Raw genomic sequence first — 21956 nt, forward strand, 5'->3', positions numbered from 1 at the left:
TGTTGGCGGCATGCGGCGCGCCATAATATCCACAATAATTGATACATGCAATGCACAAGAGGAACTATGCTTTTATTTTGATCTCGCTCAAGGATATTATACATCGAATACAATCAAACTGACTTACGAGCGTGAAAGAACACTAACGCACGGGGGGACGTGAAGTGCAACTCGCTCCTCGTGAGTTAGCAGCTGATCGTTCACCGTCGCTGTCACTCTCAGTGCCTTCACAGTCTTCTGCGTCCAGTGAAAAATCCTCGTCGTCAAGATGGTTTCTTTCAACATCACTGCTGAAAGCAATCTGAAGAATTTCCTCCGCCGAACAACTTCGACCACTCCGCGTCACCACGCAACGTCACAACGTTTACAATTACAGAGACGTCTGAGCGCGGAGAACATTTCGCTCTCAGATCGGTCAACGAGCAAATCGCTTGCAGTGTGCTGCCACCTATCAACAAACGTACAAAAACAAGCGACGCAGGCGCAGCGCTGGCTATGAAACCTATGAAACACTGGCGAAGGACGGCGTGGAAAGCGTTCGCTCCACGAAAGGCGTGGAGCAGACGCGTCCTCGAATGATTGAAACGTCGCTCGCACGATTAGTAACAGCGCTTTGCTGACAAAGGATAGAGGCATATTTTAATGTATCGACAACTTGAGATCGCTCAGTTTTACAAGAGCACATCGCGAGCCGGCGCGACCTCCCGCGTACAGTGTTATGGGATTCATGCACTACAAGAAACACTGACCAATGCTATATACAAGTAAAACAGGGTGAGCTTCAACTGAATATGTCAGACGATAACATTTAACTAACCTACGTGGCTACAGAAAGCCTCGCGAAGCTGATAGTATGCGTACGCTGTGGGCTAGCATTGAAAGCGCGAGTCGCCACGTATTTTCACGAAAACTTCGCGCATCGCAAGAACGAATCAGATTTCTCGTGTCACGGAGGGCCCGGTTTGTTCACTGATGCAGGGAACATGCCAAGTCGTAGTGTTCCTTCCTTGCCAACGCGTTAACACTGAGGTTAGCACAGCCGAACAAGGGAGCGACTGCGTAGTGCTGCCATTTTGTCGTCTACTAACCCTCCTCGAGAGGACGCTCCTGAATTCCGCTTGGCGGCGCGACAGTCTTTGGGCATTGCGAATATCCCGGCCGACTGACTCACTCCTTCACTCCTTCTTCACTGACTGACTTCACTCCTTCTCTGACTGGTCCTCGCTAGCACCGGTTTGCACGCTTTTATCCCTTCTCCCCCGGTTTCTAGAAGCGTCGTGAGGGTTGTTCGGCGTGCAGTACAGCCAAGGCTAAGGATAGTTCGAGATTTCTCTCGCCGGTTCTACTCGCGGCGGCGTCGCTCGCTGATGCGTCCCCCTTTCTTCTAGAAACATCCAGGCTTTGCCAGGCGTTTGATCGGGTTGTCTGCGTCTGGCTCGAGTGGGTGAGGAGGATGCGGCGCGTCGGCGTCTTTTGTTGCTTTTTTTTTTCGTTGTTCGTGTTTTTTGGGCGAGCGACTCGCGTAACTATGCAGCTCAGGATGACCATATGAGCCAGTAGCCGTGGATTTTGGGTTTATGGCGCTGAGGAGAGCTATAAGGTGGGCTAGTTGGCGTTGATTTACCTTCAAAAGTACGCTTAGTGCACACACACATAAACGATGAAAATGCAGGGCATAAGCTAATTTTGACGCGATCTTGCTTCAGCGAAACGCGGCTTCTCCTTAACTTTCTTTGTTAGATGCGAAGCATCTTAAGGCCGGGGCTTTGTCCGCCCCGCGGCGTCCATATCCACACTGTGCATGCACGTTCCCTCCCCCTCTCTCTCCTCTCCTACGCTCTCCCCCTCTCGCGCGCCTCATTCTCTCCTGCGACGAGTAGGCAGCAGCGACACCTCCGGCGTCTTGTGGCACTAGCGACCAATGGCCGCCTCTGCCTCTGTGGCTCTATACGCGGGGCGCTCGTGCTCTCCTTCCCTCCCTGAAGAATCCCACGACGACACCAATGGCATGGACTGCAGAGAGGCAGACGCACATGATCTTGCGACTTTGCTGGAGTCGAATACCTCGGACACCGGCAGTTCCACGTAGCGGGAGCAGGATGGAGACTGGGAGACAGTGCTGATTGTACGCCAGAGGAAGGCACAGGCTCGAGAACGCAAAAAAAATTACACCATCTCACATCAAGCGAACTGCTTCGCATCCCCTCCTGGTTCCCTTTTTCCTTTCTTTCTCACTCCATCTTTGCGCATTCTCGCCCTGCCCCGTTGGTGTTTTTTATTGTTGTTTATTGTTGTTTAATGCACCCCTTTTACGGGCTAGGTTTTTTTTTCACAGACAATAAACCATTTGCTGGTTTGCGCTCGCTGCCATATGAGCTGTATTTTCTTCGTTTGTATCTGTCTTCACTAAGCTCACTTTCGAAGATGTTTATGGCGCATTTGTGATCATTTGTTGAGAAGATAGATACAATTTCTAGCTGGCTTTCAGAATTAATTGTGAATATCAGGCCGCGTGCTGCGCTATCATGTTTGACTAACGTGTACTCAGGAACGTCAAATGCCGATCGGCAGCGTTTTCTGACCATGCTGAAAAATGTTACAAGGCGCCTCTAAGACACAGCAAACACATAAAATAATAAATGCAAGGTAGACAACGATTTATTAAGAAACTAACATGTTCTAATCTGCGGAATGTTACGTACAATTGTGGCAATTTTGGGGTGGCCTTCACGAAGGCCTACTCATTTCGAATTGGAATGGCCAGCAGCCCGACATGTGACAACTGTAGCTGCGAGGAGGCAATCGCCCATCTTCTCTGTGAGTGTCCTCGCTTCATTGCACAAAGAGAAGAACTGTCCAAAGCGTTAAATAGACTTGACAATCGTCCACTGTCGGAAGAAAAGATCTTAGGACACTGGCCGAAACCATCCTCGGCACGGAAAGCTTTGAAAGCGTTATTGCGCTTTTTGCGCAAAACTAATCTCATAAACAGACTTTAAGCAGTGTCGTTTATCGTACTATTGTTCTTTTTTTTCTTCTTTTTGTAACATCTCTTTTCTACCATCTTTCACTACCCCTTCCCCTTTCCCCAGCACAGGGTAGCCAGCCGGTCTGAGAACTGGCTAACCTCCCTGTCTTTCCGTTTTTCTTCTCCTCCTACTCCTCCTGTGGCAATTTTGTCATACACAAAGACATTGTCCGAATTGTACAGGCATGATGTCCCTAGACTGCCAAATAGACTTCCGCCAATTTGCAGTGCACATGATTGAATAATCTGTTTTGAAAGGATGCGGAACGTATTCTAACCGTCACTGTACAAATTGGGGAAACAATCCCAAACTGCCGCCATTTTCAGACTCTCGGATTCAAAATTGTATGTACCTCTTTCACCGAGAATGAGCTTGTACTATTATAAGGAACGCTTGGCGTCGGCAAATGCGGTTGTACTTGGGGACATTCGATGGCTGAACAGACACTGGGATCCCAGAGTGCCCACGAGCAAGGACGCCTGAAAATTCTTTAAAGACAGAAAATCACTCGTTCTTGTTCAAGACCGATTATAACTTCGCACGTGCCTTTTCGTCTACTGGTCCTATAGGAAAGGCGCTGAACCTTTGCTCTCCATGGGGAATTAGCGCAATGTTCGTAATTATAGTTTTTCCCGAACTTTCACGTTTCTTCATAGCGTTTGCGAGGAACGTGAAGTTGGCGCATAAATAGCGAATATATCCAGAGAGAGGACACCTTGTACCTTCGTCACTGCAGCCCTCTCGTCACCTGAAAAGCGGCTAATTCCGACCTTTACAAGCTTTGCCAGCTTGATATACGCCGAAATTGGTGTTCCGCGACGCGACTATATGATGAACATAAATGACAGCTGGTAACATGGAAATAATGGCACCCATGTCACGTATGACATGATTTACATGGCACTGTCTTGGTGTGCTTCTGGCCGTTTTGTTAACTGGATATACACCAAACTGTTATGTCATGACATGAGTGCGTGACAAACATAAAGAGCAGGTCATGCATTGTATATACCAGAATATGCGTTTCATTTAGTATGGTATATACCAGGTTGTACATGCAGGCCCGTATAAGAAACATGCTATACATAGTGAACTAGACGTCATGACACAAATAACTTAATTTGCGTCAAAGACAAACAAGGCAATGTACGCCGCACGTCGCTGGCTGCTTCGCGTTACATCGATTCCCACAAGGCGTAGGATCTGCCGGATTTTCTTCTGTTTCGGTGACGCCCAGGCGTTCGTGAATTGCGTTACCAAATATTATCCATATTTGCTAAACACTCTATGCATTTCAAGGCTTTAATTTAAGCAATAACAATTTCTTCTTCAATATTTGAAAAGTTTTTGGTGATGAAGTTTGTGTTCGTGAAGTTCGTGATTACATGATCAAGTGAGAATCCTATGAACTGAAGGATTTATATGGACTGTTGGCCACAACGGTCGCAACGGTGAATGCACCATCACAATATTACCCGAAGGGGCACTTTAACAAATGTAGTAGGAAAAACAAAGACATCTCCTAAAAATGACATCTTCGTAGTCCACAAATGCTGAGAGCTTGTAAGCATCGGGTGTTTCTGGTAATGTACTCAAAAACAATTAAACCCACGATTACCAACGAAAGATACCCACTTTGTTCAAAAGGGGATTATCAGGAGTGCAGGGCCTCCCTAAACGTGAATATAACGATAGTTGCTACCGCTTTACCTAAGATTCACGTATTCACTACGGTGGGCAATACAAATCACGAATTGTAGCGACTGAGCTCGCAAGGCATAACAACTTAGAATGGAACCTGTGGAAGGGGCAAATAGTGACATATGCGCCATAAAACTTGCGGTTAAAAGGCAATGTTGTCCCATTTATGTCTGTGCCTCAATGCACAAAACAGCGTTTTCGTATAATTAAAAGGTACAGCAGTGCATTTTCACTGAAAGCTTGACGCCGCATATCTGTAAACCAGCGCCAACCCCTCGGATTTCATTCCAAATTGACATACCTTGCGCACTCACCAGCTGTGATATTTATCAATCGTATTAGATACCGCAATATAAATATAATCGAATGTTAAGTTGAATTCGGTTGATTACCAATATTTTGCGAAGAAGCCACTCCGGGAGGCGGCTGAGCCTGGGGAATTAAGCCAAGTGAAGCGAATGGGACGAGAGTGTAAAATGAGCGGGCGGGAAACGTTTACATAAGCGTGCAGATTGGGGAGAAGTTGCATTTAGACATCAGGCGTATAGCCGGATGTCTGCATGCAACTGTAAAGAGTGTGCTGTATTCCCCATGGTGAAGTGAATGCATAAGTTGAATTGCTCAGTACGCTGAAATGAAATGCTAATGAAGTACCAGTATTATTTCGACGAAACGCATGACTACTTTGCACCCGGCGAAGTACCCTGGCCAGCTTTTGAAGGGAGATCGTAGGTATACCTTAAGAAACATGATAATGATGACAAGAGTGCTCGACGAATAAGACCAAGACTGTAGAACCAGTAATCAAGCGTACAGCTGCTGTCGCACTGTTTCCCTTTCATCAGCTATTCTCGAAGACTTGCTTCATTTTACATAAAAGTGCGAGACCTACATCAACTCTGCAGCTTAGTAGAATATTAATTATTTTAAGATGGAGAAATGTTTACATGAACATTGTCTGTCAAGATCATCAAACATTCATTCGCATTTATTTCATTATTCGTATTGATCATTCCTTTGAACTGGTCATTCATTCATTCATTCATTCATTCATTCATTCATTCATTCATTCATTCATTCATTTGAACTTCACTGTATCGCTAAGCAACAATGAGTAGCCGGCATTTTGCGACAACTGGTTCATTCGTATGTACACTTACGCGAAAAAGAAACGCTTAGCGCTTTATCAGAATAAGACAGGTCTACTTCCAGCGCACGCCGACAACAGTACAAATCAAGAAGCACGCTGTAGAAGGAGATAAAGTGGTGCTAAAAAATCAAAATGAAGTTCATCAGAATAGTTGGCAGAAAGACAACTTTCGAATACTCTGCGATGGGGACACAAAACATACCACATTGGCAAGACACAAAAGCAGCAAGCTACCGAATTCGTGCCATGCGACAGCTGCAGGGAAGCTACAGCTCCACACTGCGGACATTGTACTGAATGTGACCAGCGAAAGTAAGTCGGGGTTATGGACTCCAGCGGGCGCAACTTTTGCTTTGTCCGCTCCAACAATGGCCAACCTACATCCAAGTTATCTTCTCTGGCAGCAGTACAGCTAAGTTCCTTGGCGTGCGGTGACGCAAAGGCAGCGATACAAAGCTGAATGAAAGTACAAGGACGGACAAGCGGGCTCGTTGAATGTTTCTCATTGTGACCGGTCCGCGAACATATGGGACAACAAGACGAAAGCAGGACAATAGCAATTTCTATCACATATGCAAAGTAATATGCTATTTAAAAGCCTGGAGCCCTTGCCCTATCGGAGAAAGGCGGGCAGCCGAAGCTCGGTGTGCGCGTGTCTGTCCTACTACTTGTCTTTGTTTCATTCTTTCTTCGTTTCTTTTTTTCACATCGCACGATGATTCCTGCGAAGTTTCTCCTTCCATGTCGGGAATTGAACCCTCATCAACGTGTTTAGCAGCGCAGCACTTCATTTGCTGCAAGCAACAAAGACGGTCAAATGTTCATATACAGACAACAATGAAATGTGACAAGGTGATATGACAAGCGCCTTCGAGAAAAGATCATACTGCCGTATCAGCAACGGCTGATCACCGAGAGGCCTATGATCGAGAGAGCATCAATTATTAGAAAATGAAATTTCCACACCACTGTCCTTTTTTTTCGTTACAACGCCACCGCCATGAAAATGTGTAACTCATAGAAAGCTTTCCTTGGAATGAAATTGAGCAGCAGCTGCTCTTGCAGGGTCTTCGTCGTTTATACTGGTTTTAAGCACTGAAGCTGCATGTGTATTTATGAAAGATTAGGACCGTTTCGAGGTTTTGTACAACGTTTAACCAACGGATATTCTTCTTTTTTTCGCATTGCGTTAAGGCATAACGTACCAACATACTTTACTACGCTTAAAAAGGTGGACAGTGAGATAGGGAATTTCAGAGTGACGTAGTGCTCAGTTGTAAATTGCTTAGAGTACAGATGACAGCCGTACAAAAGCAATGGTTGCTTGTACATCTCCTAATGGTAAGGGCAGGCTACCCAGTCCATACAGAAGGAGGAGAACGATGCCGGTCTTACATGGAGTGGCTCTTCACCCAAAATCAGAGCTGCCCACGTGAATAATAGGGGAGAGGAAATCATCACCTGAAATGTCATATCAATGCTATCAGAAAATGAACAGTATATTTCCAATATTATACTATATAATTACAATAGGACAAATACTACGAAACAAATTCGTTTATTCAATCAAACGCTTGGCCAGCGCTCGTACTTCGTCGTTACTGTTGAATACTGTCTTCCTTTCAAATCATTTTTGCGTAGATGCTCATGCAACATAAACCCTTCAAGAAAAATAAATAAGAGTGTGGGCACTGTAGAATGAAAAATGTACATCCCACTTACTGCCCGGGTATCCGGAATCAGGAAAATTGCGTTTGCTTCCTTATTCCTGAAGCGTGTAGCCAAGAAAACTTGTTTACGTAGAGTGATTGGACACGCGTCATATATCACCGCTGCTCGGTGGCCCTCATTAAAAAGGTTCACGTGATAGGCATGCTGTTGCACTTTATACATTGGGGTGCGCTGTAAGTTATGAAGCATTAAGAATGTCAAGCATATGTATTTTTTTTTGCATTGCTCCTCGTATTGTAAAAGTTTTATCGCCACTCTTTATACGGCGTATTGAGTAACTAGTGCAGCTTCTACGGAAGTCTTCCTTCATTGTTCGACTTGCTGTGAAATGAGTTTCAACGGCAGATTAGAGGGCATACACTGCGCGTAAAATAAGAAAACACCGATAAGATCAAAACCGAGATTTTGTTGCCACGTCTAATGGTTTGTTTCTGTATTCTATATCGGCAGCGAAATATGTCTACTGTGAAGAAAAAAAAAGCCGCACCTCACTGAAGGGGATCGTGAGGAAATGCGAATGCATTTGTGTGTACCCGGTGAGTGTGCGATTAATTAATGAAGAGAGACGAGAGTGTGCACGTAGAGGCGTAATGCTCTAGTTACATTGTGTTACACTTCGTCCTAGTGGTATCGTTGCCGCGAGAGATTCGACTTCACCGACTTCCATCGCTATCACGACACCAAAGCGCGCGCTCCCTGCATGATATATATAGGTCGGAGCGCGGACAGGAGGAGCGCCCGAGCTCTACCGTTGTCAGAAAGGAAGGGGAGCTTGGTACTCGAAAGCACCATGTCCCAGAGTTTATAACACTCATCAACCCCTCATCATCCAAATACGTCCGCCCTGGCAGGGTTCCCGCCCCGGGTTACAGAGCGGGATCTTTTTGTTTTGAGCGAACGGTCCTCCCCGGACAAGGGTGCCGCGCCCACTGAGCGCGAAGCGCCGAACAGACGCGACAACTCTCGCGGCCCCACGCCGACGAGAGGATCGGTACCTTACCCAGGCAAGGGAGTCACTCTTTTGCACAGCAGACGAATTCAGTGCGCACGGAGATGTGGTCATTCCATACCACCGGGCGGTTGAAAGCCGCCTCGGTTCCCGCTCTACGCGAACGGGTATCCTACGGTCCGTCGCGACGAAAAAGATCGCCGCGCACGAGACAAACGTAGCAGAGCTGTGCCTGCTGGTTTCCGGCCAGCGAGCGGCTTGAATTGCTCGCGCAAGAAAGTTGCGAGCGCAGACGACCAATGCAACCACGCCAAAAGCGCGGCGAGCGAAGGAAACGAGTTCGGTGCGGAGGGGGAAGGAATGCGAGCGCCTCCTCTCTCCGCCGAGCGAGCTTATAAGTGGCTATTTATTAGAAGTAGAAGAAATGAGGGAATAGAAGACGCTTCTTTCTGTCTCCCGTATCGGTGTCACGGCTAAGCGCCTTACGGGGAGGGGGAGTGGGCTTAAAAGAGATAGAGAGAGAGAGATAGTAAGAGAGATAGTGAGAAGGAGAGTAGCTAGGGTATTAGGAGAGGAGGTCTTCCACCCTGGCACGGGAAGGAGGCCAGCGCATCTCGGTTAAATATCATGGAGATTAGCGGGTCCCGCAAACTCCAGGAAAGCCCGCAGGGCTGGCAGTGGTGACCGCGCAGGGAACAGAATGTCCTCCACGGATGTCGCTGGTAGCCCAATATGTTGGTAGCGGCTCACCAGTCTGCGTCGCTCAGCGGATAACGCTGGGCAGGAGCAGATGATGTGCTCGGGTGTTTCGGTCTCGCCGCATCTGCTGCACGCAGCTGATGTGCAGCGTCCCGTGGAATGCATTCGTGCCGCGGGCCAGGCACTACCAGTCCGCAGACGTAGAAGCAGCACCCGCTCGTTCCTCTCCAGGCCAGACTCTGGGAGAGGTGGTGGTGGCTTGCCGCTGGCCACTCGCTTGTCCGGGTGGATGGTGAGGAGCAGCTGCCGTATGCGCTGTCGAGAGAAGTCTGCTGCCGCTACTGCCGAGGTCACCGGGGTGTCGCCGTGGTGTGCTGCCCTGGCGGCGGCATCTGCCTCCTCATTTCCAGCTATCCCAACGTGGGATGGAAGCCAGTGGAGAGACAGATGCACGCCACTGGCTCGTAGGGCAGTGAGCTTAGCGTGCAGCAAAGCCACGGTGACTCCGGCTTGATCAGGCTGCAGCAGGGCTTGTAGGGTAGGCCGGGAGTCGGTGATGATCGCCACGGGCAGCTCAGGCAGATTGGTAGCCAGGTGGTCGGCAGCCAGATGGAGACCAGCCAGTTCCGCAGCAGTGGAGCTAGAATGAAAGGGCAGCCGGCACCGGATGGTCGTTCCAGTCTCTGGGATGACGCAGGCAGCTGCAGCCGAGCGGGCGCTGTTCAGGACCGACCCATCCGTGAACAGCAGGAGATGGCCCCGCAGACTCTCGTGGATTTTCTCCATGGCTGCCTGCTGGAGTTCACACGCCGGAGTTCGCCTTTTGCTGAGCTTGTCCAGCTCTAAGTGCACGTCAAGGGGCTGTTGGAGAGGTGGAAGGGGCTGCACTCTGATGGGGGGCTGAGGTACCATCTCCTCGTAGAGCGCGCAGATTCTTCCCATGCGTGAGGCAGGCCGGTTCCGGAGTCTTTGAGGGAGGGCGGAACCTCCAGGGGCTCGATGGAGACGGTCTACATGATTGAGGGACTGTCGCAGCATAGTGAGTGACAGCGGCCAGCTACCAGCCTCAGCCAGTGACGCAGCCACCGGTGACTGGCGTGGGAGTCCGAGAAAGTGCCGGATTGCCTGGCGGTGCTGTAGCTCCAGCTGCTCTCTTCGACATGGCGCCAGCTGAACCAGGGGCAGTGCGTATGTTTGCACCGCCGTTGCAGCTCCGTGGTACAGTCGCAGGGCCAGTCGTGGTGTGCAGCCTCGGCCACGGCACAGCAACTTTCCAACAGCCTTCTGCACTCTCACGGCCTTGGAGATAGCAGCTCTGGTAGCCGGCAGCCATGTGAGGCGGTGATCAATCTTCAGCCCCAGATATGTCACCTCCTTGTTCCATGGTATCAACCGCCCCTCGAGCACCAGCCTCTTGACGCGTTGCCTGGCTGCAGTCGTTGGGTGTACCAGCAGAGCCTCCGTCTTTGTTGGCGACAGGGTGAGCCCGATCGTCTTGAAGAAGGAGGCCACCGCGTTCAAGGAGCGTTGAAGAGACGTCCTGATGGCGGTAAAGTTCCGTCTGGGTCCTCTCACCCACAGTGCCACGTCGTCTCCATACAACGAGCACTGTGTAGGGAAGCGCCTATCCACCGGTAGCGTAGATGGTAGTGCCGCCATCACCAGGTTGAATAGGAAGGGACTCAGAACGGAACCCTGTGGCACACCCGCTGTCACTGCCCTGGGGTCGCTGCTGGCCCGTCCGACACGCACCCGGAAGGTCCGCTGGCACAGGAAGGCGCTTACGAAGGCTCTGAGGTGGCCCGTGATGCCAAGAGCGTCTAGAGCACTCTCCATAACCGTATGTGGCAGCCCATCGAAGGCACTCTGTACGTCTAGCAGGACGAGAAGCGCCACCTCTCCTTTACTCCTGGCATTCTCGAGAGTGGAGACAACATCCGCCATAGAGTCCGGTACACTCCTCCTCTCCCTTACCCTCCGCTGCTCCGCTATGCGAGCGCCATCACACGCCCGCGCGCTCCTCCTATCCCTTACCTTCCGCCGCTCACCACCTGCTTCGGTTGCTAGGCGCGGCGCAGCTGTTGCTAGGGGCGAGGAGGTGCGCGCGGAGAGATCTGTGCGCACGCCGACCAGGGACGCACGACAACTCCCGGCTAAGAAATGCATTCGCATTTAAAAGGCGCATTTTTAGCGAAATCATGTAACACTGCAACCGGTTTGGACACAACAGAAATCTGCAGTCAAGATGGTCCGATAATTCAAAACGCATCGCACCTCACCTACCTCATTATGTTGCTAAAAAACTCCTATTGGTCTGATTTAGGGTGCGCAATGTATAATACACACATTCTTAATTACGCATGAAGTTCTCGTGACTCGAGTTGCTATAGAACACATTCAGTGCTAAGCGCAGTGGTTATGTGAAGGGACAGGACAAGACGGGAAGGAACACACAGCCAAGTCCCGTCATATAAGTTCTGCACTTTAATAGTGAATATGTCGCACCAAAAAGGGCCGAAATCTACCTTTGCGATATAAATACGAGGAATGTCTGTAAGTTCACTTGTGACAAGGCCATATTTGAATTCAATACATGGTTACTTATTTCATAGCCTTCAGTTCATACCTTATTCTTCAGTTTTTATGCGAACGCAGGTATTCTCAAGTCTTTCTGCGGCTATTCTGCGAACACGGGTATTCTACAGGCTTGGGAGCCTTAGAGGTGGCAATAAAGAGTGATAAGTGAGAGAGAGAATAAGGATGAGAGAAAGGCAGGTATGTTAACCAGGGCTGAGCCCGGTAGGCTACCCTGCACTGGAGAAGGCGGGAAGGGGAATAAATAAGTGAGCCTTGAGTAAGCAATAGGCTGATATGAAACATTACAACGGCATGATTGTTTTGTTGCCTTCGTAGGGAGTGGTGACATCTGAGAACGATAGAGGCCTAACATGAACTCGTTACTTCACTGAACATAGAGTCTGGGATGATTTCTACATCTGATGACAAAGAGCCTGATGCAGTCCATGAAACATATTGACAAATAATGGCTTCTCTACTCCACCAGGAAAAAAATGCTAGGAATGATTGACTGAGCAGAGAACGCGCAAGGATTGATGTCTTCACAACGGATGGCCCTCGGTTGAAAACACTATTACGCTGAGAAATGTCTCTTATCCATAAGGAGTGACTTGGTGGGGCGAAATTAGAAGAAAACCGAACACACAAATATTCTACGAGCTTGCATGTTCCAATTATGGTAAATGCCTTACGAGGGGCTGCTTTAGTAAACTGCGTATTACCTGTGGTGGTTATCGTTGCGCATTGAATGGGATGAACAAAGGAAGGAAAGGACCGAGTAAACGAAAAGAGCGCAAACTATCAACTGGCTTTATTCATGTGGACACTGCACATATATGCACTTTTTTTCACACGTCCCAAATAAATTGAATGAAGGGGGGAAGAAAAGAGGAGGAAACACGTGACAAGGATACCTCACGTCAACAAAAAAAGCTGCGCATAAAATTGCTTTCTGCGCTATACAGCGCAACAGAAGTGTCACTCATGCAGTTGTCGCCCAATTCCTTAATATAAAAAAGCTTCTAACAGCTCACGTCCTACTCTCTCCTTGCTCCTTCTTATAATTTTTACCTTTATTACATTTTTACCGTTTATTTGGGACGTGTGAAAAAAAAGTGCATATATATGCAGCGACCAAGTGAATAAAGCCAGTTGATAGTTCGCGCTCTTTCCGTTTACTCTGTCTTTTCCTTCCTGTGTTCGTCCGATTGAATGTGCAATGATACGCATCACAGACGTGCATCAACTCGCCCAGCAAGAAGTTCTTCTAAAATACCTGCGTATTACCATAGAGAAATTTCTGATTAATCAAATGACATATCGATTTTGCTATTTTGTATATACTAAAATTTAACAGTGAAGACAACTTGTAAACCTCTTAGCTGCGGGGGATATTGTCGACCAGCATGAATTAGTATGGCGCTTTATCGTAACTAGCGTTGACAGTTGGTCGATTTGGTACGGGAGCATCTTCTTACAAAGTGAGCAGCACGACAGGACACACAAGAAACGACTGTCCTCTTCCGTGTCTTCTTTTTATTTTTGCGGCTTTATTTATTTTGGAAGACAAAATACTTTTGTATTAGGGAGAGGCGGGCTAGGTGGTTGGACTTCGTGGTGGAAATATTTGTGCATAATAAACTAGGACTAAACGTATCCGTTTTTGTTTTGTCCTCATTTATTTATTGCAAATAGTTCCACAATGAGAATAGACCTCGGCAGGTGCAAAACGGATGGATTGTGACGTTATGTGTGTTTGTGCTCTCTCCGCCTTGTAACTTTAAGCCCGATTCCCCATTTAAGGGCAGCATACTGGTTTTTCTGAGCCGTTTACCATCCCTGCATTTCCTCTATTTCTTGCTTTTCTTCCTTCCTACTGCAAGGTAAGATGGCGGCGAAAAGTAAAAGAAGCAGCACAGGATACGAGTTCGAAAATGTTGAAATCCCTCGTACCAGAGCAAAACGCAGAAAGCCCAGTGCACACATTGACGCGGAGAGTACACTTGACCGCACCAGGACTGAGTGAATTAAAGAGGCCATTACTACGTTAGGCAAGGACTGATTTTGCAGCAAACACTAAAGGAATGTTCGCTACTCCGTGTTTGCAGTTATAAGAGGTGCTAGTACATTCCCATAAAATGACAATTTTCATGTGATCAATTACTTCTCATTTATGGGCCTTCAAAGATGCTTTCTTTAAATATTTCTGTCGGATTCATTCGTAAATTCTATGAATGGATACAAAACAGTCACGTCTGGGGCTCTTTTCGTCATGCCCATCAAGAAACAGGTGCTGTAAGGTAAATATCTTCCATCGTAAAGTCGGGATAGCCGCAGAGTTTGGCACACGTGACGCTGTGTTTGATGTCATCAGCAATAGTAGGCTCAGCATAATGACCCTTGTGCAACGGAACTCGGATAGTGACCGAGCCAAGAACGATGTAGCGAAGCATGGTAGATTTAAGGTTAGTGGAGGGGAGTAGGGCCGTGGGAACGGGAGAGCAAACGGCCGTAGGGAATGTTCGAGCTGACATTAGAAATAAACGGAACTATGTAGCCAGTCGAATTTGCTGACCCCATTAGCGGTTATCCATTTTATTACCTAATCGGTGCCATGGGAAAGGAATAGCTACCAAGGATGGCAAGCAACGGAGTGTTGCGACAGAAATGAGAAGTTTCTGCCTAATAAGCGGTTATCCGGCAAAACAAAGGAGTAATTGGAGACTGCCTTGTAATCCAACTCCGGTAGGTGTAATATAGTTTACTAATACTACCACTAGTTCGTAATAATAATGTAAAATAATAATAATAATAATAATAATAATAATAATAATAATAATAATAATAATAATAATAATAATAATAATAATAATAATAATATACCGGCAGTGGAAACTAGTTGGTTTATAAGTAGACTCATGGCCACTGGCTCAACAGTTTAATTCTATCTCGACACACGCAAACTGAAGCCACCATACTTCTTTTTCCTTTAAGTAACAATGGGAGTGAAGATGTACTTGTTTCCATAAAGTCATCTGCCTTCCGCAGTGTCATGATCTGCGACATCATTTGGGAAGTGGTCGTTATTTTGCACTTTTTGTGTCAGTGCTTTTCAAGCTGTAAACATAAAAAGTTTATAGGGTTTGTGCTACACTGCTATGAAGGAAGACCACTTTTCCAGCCCGCCAGGCGTATCCGGGTAGTGTCATGAATGCAGTTCTGTATTTTTTCTTGGGTAAAAACATTGACTGTCTTTAACTTTGTACTCATGTGGTGTAGCGTGCTGTGTGGACGTCAGTGATCGCGCGATGTGCTCATACAGGTGTTTACGGAAGGCACGACAGCTATGGCATAAAAATTGCAACAGGGATAGTCGATTACGTTGAAGGGAAGCGACAGCATTTTGATAGGTATGATTGCTGCAGAAAGTGAGCACCATTGCCTACCTTTATTACCTTGGACTCATGACTAAGCGAAAACATAGCAAAACGATGAATAGCATACTCAGGGTAGTCGCTCGAGTGCTGTTCCACTCCGGCTCAGAACATATACTGGATGCATTAAACTTGCAGAAGCCCTCTAAATCCGCACACCCACGTGCATATTCTTCGTGCAACCAGGGAAGGGTTACTCGCTCAAGCCAAACGACTAAAGATGTATCGTGGAAGTTACAGTGAATGGATGTCTCTATGCATAGATAACGGTCGCATAGTATCAAGGTAACTTGTCTTTTATGATGCAATAGGATGGTTGGTGGTGTGCTGTATTCCCTTTACAGAAACATGTAGCCAGCCGTTCGCCGGGATTTTCGACAACGTGGGCTGTCGACATTCATTAAGAATAGTTCTCACCGAAATGAAGCATGGGCCGCTGAGGCGGAAAAAAAAACACGAAAAACGAACTTTAAAAAAATGAAGTTCAGGCAGCTACTGGTGCTCGGCCTAGTTGAATCGACCGAAAGCCGCTCTCAACCTTATTATCCATCCTGCATATTTCAATACGCGTTACGCCTGATGTAGAGCGGCTTGTTGGCAGTTACAGCTTTCGGAGTCTATTTGCAGCCACGCGCGGATCAGACATGTTCGGCTTCCGGCAGTAAATAAATAAATTAATCCTATACTCCGTCCTTTTGCACTTGCACTTTACTGATGATACCATGTGAAAAAGAGTTTTCGCAAGGTCACATTTCTGACTTCCTGGCGGCCGGAAAAATTTTACTGCGATATGACAAGTGCGTATTGAATACGTCGCATTGGTGTTACGCTGACTTCGCAGTGTAATAACTATTCATACTTATAGAGTGTGAGTGAAAGAGATTCGATTCCGTCATACTATGTTGCCAGGTAATTTATCTTATGCTTTTAAATGCGGCGCCGTCCACACCCCCACTGCGCATGCTCGGCTCGTCTCGTGCCGGCAGCAAGGCTGTCCTCTCCCTCCCTCCCTCCTTCCTTCCTCTACCTCCCTCTCCTCCTCCCTCCCTTCTCTCCGTCCCTCCCTCCTCTCCCTCGAACGTGGGCGGTGTGTAAATAAGCGGCGGAGCGAGCTTTCGGAATTCAGTCAAGGCCGTCTTTACTTGGCTTTCGCTTGACTTTCGCTTGACTCGAGTAGATATGATGGAAGCAACAGTACCTTCAATCAGCGTCCCACCACTCGTTGAAGGCAACGTTACCCCACCCTCACTGTCGTCGGCGTCAACAACAGCAAGCAGCGCAGAAGACAAGGCTGCGAAGAGACGAGCATAGGACGCTGAACGCAAGCGTTTGAAGCGAGCTGCGGACCCGGAACTTCGTGCACGCCGGAGCCGTTCAAGTCGTACTTGGTGTGCGCATCGTGTAACAATTAAGCATTCCCAAGCCATACCCAATTACGCAACATTCACGCAATACCCCCCCCCCCCCCACTCTGCAGCGCATTTACTCGAGTTCCCCCCGTGGGAAGATGCGAGCGACTTTTTTGTTCATACAGTTGTCACTGTCTATCTATTGCAGTAACGTGGAGGGAAGTCGACGCAAGCGCATGAATTGCAGGTTTGCTGCATTGTGAAATTTCTTAGGTTCTTAAGAGTGGTTTCTTCTTTATGCGTGACAACCTTGCCTTTCCAGCTTTAAACTCTTTAATTGCAGACCACATTCAGCTAGGACTAGCTGTACAATCAGTAAAGGCGAAGTTAATTACTTTGTAACGATTGTGGCCACTTCGTGCTTAGAGAAATATTTGTTTTGAGAATTTGGCAGTGATAGCTACGAAAATTCATTTATTCCACTCTTCTTATCACTTGTTGCATCTTTGATTACTTTTAGTGACAATCAACAGTCTGAAAGCAAGGATATTGTATTTCTTGCCACATACCTTCTCACCTCACCTCATAAAGACGAGGGTGCTAGCAATGGAGGAATCAAACGCCCCTTATGTATCAATATGTAGAAACCCAGCCGTATTCTACCTCGTATGTGGAAAATCACATGCGAGGGAACGAACCTTTGCTGCTGGGCCGGCGCTGAATAGTGAAATTTATTTATTTATTTATTTATTTATTTATTTATTTATTTATTTATTTATTTATTTATTTAAAATGCTGCCATTCTCTACTGAGACCATAGCAGGTGGGCACTGGTAGAGATACTATGAACGCTCATCCTGTTAACGTTCAGACAATAGATATAAAAAGATAACATTAACTTTGCACTTTTCACATAAGCAATTTATACTAGATTATATATACACCAAATACAAGTTCATAAGAACTGACAAATTAAAGGTTATACCCTGTACACACGACTGCACACACAAGGTACTAGTGCCTGCTCTTTTTCATGATATATCAGTGGCAATTTTAACATGCTAGGAGATTTTTCTTAAATTTTTGAATAAACTTAGACAATGACTCAGCGTTATTGGTGAGAGGCACTAACATATTCCATTCATGGATGGCAACCGGAAAAAAGGAATGTTTAAACACATCATTGTTACATTAATACTCTACTAAAATATTTGTATGTCTTGGCCTGGTAGCTCGTGTTTGTAAATCAGAAACATAATCTGAAATGTGAATTTCAAATTGCTTATGCAGAAATTGCTGAATTTTAAACATGTCGATTCCGCTTGCGCTTCTAGCTCGTGCTTCTCGCTTAAAGATCCCAAAAATACATTGAAGGTCTCGGGGAATGGCTTCCTGCACGCCATTTTTATGGGGGTTTCAGCAGTATTATCGGCATGTTCGCTGTCGTTGGTGTTCCTGAAGGCACTGAAGTGTTATGTCACACCCTTTACATTTTACCTGATGATACGTTTATCTTATTTCCAACGATAGTTAGTTTTCACCAACGACGATGGGCTGATGCGAGATAGTGCAGGACTGACATAGAGTTTTTAAATATCCTGAAAGAGAGAGAGAAAGTTTTATTGTGGCAGAAAAGCTGGAAGGTTTTGTTGTCAAGACGACCTTGTCATCAGAGCGATATTCTGAAAGCGGTGAACAAGTTTTTTGCGCGACACAGAACTCGACAAGAGACTGTAAATAGTTTCTGGACATTCAAGGTCTTGCTTCATCGCCACCTTCCTCCTAAATATGCTGAATTCTGGTAGCGGTTCAGCTTGAATCCTGTACTGCGGAGTGCCACAGGATCCACGGCAATCGACGTTGTCGTATGATATGTCTTCAATTTATAGAAGAACGCTTCAGTAAACCACTCACTTCATTCACCTCGGGATGGCTGTCGGAATATTTGATAATTCAGTGCATTTTTTTGTTTCGCTGTGACTATACTGTTTCGTCTACACACACACACACACACACACACACACATATATATATATATATATATATAATATATATATATATATATATATATATATTAGTACAATAGCTTTTGGAGGAATATTTTCGTAATTGCGGCAAAAGGCGTCAGACATGCTAAGTCGTAAAGGCGTGAGCTTGTTTGATAAATTATTCATTCTTGCTTGTTCTGTCTTTGTGGGCAAATGTGGCACTGCTTTCTAGGCGCCAAACTAATTCAATCAACCAATGTACTTTTTTGGTTTGCTGTGCAAGTATTAATTGTAATCTCTGCCGAGAACGCGAGTCAAAACATTGTTCGATGCTTTTTCTGCAATTTAATTAAACCTTATCTCTGCACCAAAAATTTATAATAATCAAATGTTTTGAGAAGCCCATACGGAGCATATAGTTATCATGAGAGATTCCGCACGCTACAATGTAATTACATTTGCTGAGGTCGATCAAGCAGAAGCCGCATGAAAAATAATGGCGTTACCAATATGCAAAGAACAAAACTAACCATAGGCGCGCGCACGGGGGGGGGGGGGCAGGAGGGGGCGGCCGCCCCCCTAGTCACCTAAGAGGGAGGTAGGCGCAATATCTGCCTTGTACATTGAGTTAGTAGGGGGGAAGGGCGCTGCGATGAACCTTCGCTCCCCCCTGATGGGGAACCATGTGCACGCCTATGAAACTAACCATAATCTGTTGTATTTTGTCGAAGGGCCTGAAGTTAAGCCAGAAGCGTCGACACGTGAGCAACAAGAAGAATAGGAAATTAAGAGCAGTTTGGTATAAAACCTCTCAACGGACATTCGATTTTGTCATCATAGCACTTGAGGTCTTGCGAAGCCAAAGTTGCGAAACAGCTGCTGCTGATTAAAAATGGGTGAGACAAACAAAAATGTCGGAAGCGTTATTCTTTTCGCAGACATGGTCTTTGAGACGAGCGGCTGCAAGTTTGTGCAATGAACTGGGATTCAACGGAATATTCATGTTTTTGTTTTGTTTTTCTGGTTAAAAGTTCTCTTGAGAGCTTCAAGTATAGCGCTGATATGACATTGAAGCTTTCTTTGCCTGCCCTTCGGAATTTAGGGTGACGGTAGCTGCTATCTTCTTAATCTTATTACTTTCCGATAACAACGGGGAAGTATATGAAAGCATCCCCAGTAATTTATTATTACAGAATTTACATCGCGCACTCAACGAGTTTGAACATTTCCACCAACTCGTGGATAACCTCCATGTGACGTCAAGAATTAGTATCAACTATGTAACGGCAGCATCACGTGCAGTACCAAAACGGAGAGGTTAGCAAAAAAATGTGCCTTGCGCTACATTTCATACGTGCGCCTCCGCTTTGCGGCACCAGTTCTTGCGGTGACGCCTTGCGGTACTGAAATGATCAGCTGTATCTCCCAGCAATAAAGCCATGTCGTCGTCGCAATCGGTCTTCGAGAAATCTCACCATGAGTGTCTGCCTAGATTCGAGCAAGTGGAGATGAAAATCCATTTCGCTTTTGATGCCCTGGCGTCGGACGCTGAAACATTTTTATACTACGCATGGTTGCGTTTGATGGGCAGTTATATTTGCTCAAAAATGCCATCACATTTGCCGTGTAGATGTCCAACGACACACCTTTTACAGCTCTCTCCAAACATTTTGCTAATGGTCATCGCGACAAGTCTTGAAAAGGAGCCACACTTCGCTCATAGGCTTCATAACGAACTAATTTTACCTCCAAGCCGCCTCTTCTCTATCAATATTCGCCACAACATTTCTTGTAAGCATGCAAAGCTCATGCTGTAGTGAGCTTATCGCCCGATTTTGGTGCCCACACTCCTTTAGCGTCGCCTTAAGAATGAATCAACACACAAGCCCATCTCTTTGTTTTCCTGAATGTAACGCTGTCATAACAGCGAAGGCGTCCTTATTGAGTGTAAATTCAATGAGGCTCTCGTATAGACATAGAACAATTTGCATTGACTCCAGGGGATCTATTCTGATGCGAATAATCGTGCGGGAATTTTGCCAGGAGAGCTTTTGCTTGTAGGTGGCTTGGTTCTTCGTGATCACACTAATTTTGCAAACTATTTCCCGCGACTCCTCGTGCGCAGGGAAAGCTGGTTATCAAGGAGTCAAGAAAAACCAGCGTGAAAAGAGCGAAAAAAAATTGGGGGACGCTTAAGCTTCGCCTTTAAGAGTTGAACGCGATAGCGATATTCTGTTCCTATGTGCGCAGTTCAAACACTACGAGTGTTTAACAGAATGCGCGCACTAAGGTGTGTGCCTTATATCATGGGTAGCATGCTTTAAACCAGGAGCAATTATGCGCGAGAAACTGTTTCGAAGTTGCGATGCACCCACTACGTGGTCTAAAGGGAATACGCGCAGTAATGTGAGTGCCTTTCGTAATGGGTGGCTGTCTTTAAACCACCAAGTCGTTATGATAATGAGACGGTGTGATGCCCGATGGCAATGTACGCTTGTACCACGCAATTTTACGGCGATATTACATCTCTTAGTGTGACACCTGCATACAGGACGCGTATTTTTGGGAAGCATGAAAGTTACTTTCAGTGCAGCTCCAAGCAGAGGCGTGGCTGTGTGGTAGAACACCTGCTTGCCACGGAGACGGCCTGGGTTCGATTCTCACTCGGACCCATCATTCTTATAATTATTTTATATGCAGCTTTCTCGATATTTCGGTCACGGAGAAGATGATGATTTTTCGCTCACAGCCAACGGCGCCGAAGCCGACAGCAACGCCGACGGCGGAATTTCTGCGATACGAGCTCTTAACGCTATCGCGTTAAAATTTAGCAAATAAGGCAGCCACTAGCGATATTCTTGCATCGTAAGAATGTCCTGGAGGAGTGATGCCAGGAAGTCACGCTTTGGTTTTTTTAGACACCTCATACTTGCCTTCGGTACATCCACGCCCCACAAGGCAGAGAATGGGCCGACCAACGCTGCGTAAGCGGAGGCGATACATATTTATGGCGGCGACGTGCACCGAAGAAAAAAAAAATGAAGAAAACAACAACAAAAGAAAGCTGGCGAGATGCTCTGGCTCGCGGTTCTAAGAAGATTGCCGCTTTCCTCCTTCTCGTCAACCTCAGAGGTCAGAAAGAAACCGCCGTGCCCTCGGGGTTCGAAGCCACAACAAGCCTAACTACTACGGAGCCACATCCCCAGCCAGTCAGAGTACACAGAAATGTAATAAGCGGGAAATCGCCCCCGCAAAAAGCTAAAAAGCACGAATGCAAGAAAGCGATTGAACAAGGTGATCAGGAAATGGAAGCCATCATTCGCGATCGTGGCCCTTCTTATTCTTTCGT

General features: G+C 46.5%; 1 protein-coding gene across 1 annotated transcript; it reads right to left on the minus strand.

The window, feature by feature from the left end:
• Nucleotides 1-9178: 9178 nt before the first annotated feature.
• Nucleotides 9179-11203, minus strand: LOC119397417 (uncharacterized). Its single transcript, XM_037664842.1, has one exon. The coding sequence runs from the start codon at nt 11201-11203 to the stop codon at nt 9179-9181; it is 2025 nt and encodes a 674-aa protein (XP_037520770.1).
• Between the last annotated feature and the right edge of the window lie 10753 nt (nt 11204-21956).

Source organism: Rhipicephalus sanguineus, chromosome 6, assembly GCF_013339695.2.
Source record: "Rhipicephalus sanguineus isolate Rsan-2018 chromosome 6, BIME_Rsan_1.4, whole genome shotgun sequence".
Taxonomy (NCBI): domain Eukaryota; kingdom Metazoa; phylum Arthropoda; class Arachnida; order Ixodida; family Ixodidae; genus Rhipicephalus; species Rhipicephalus sanguineus.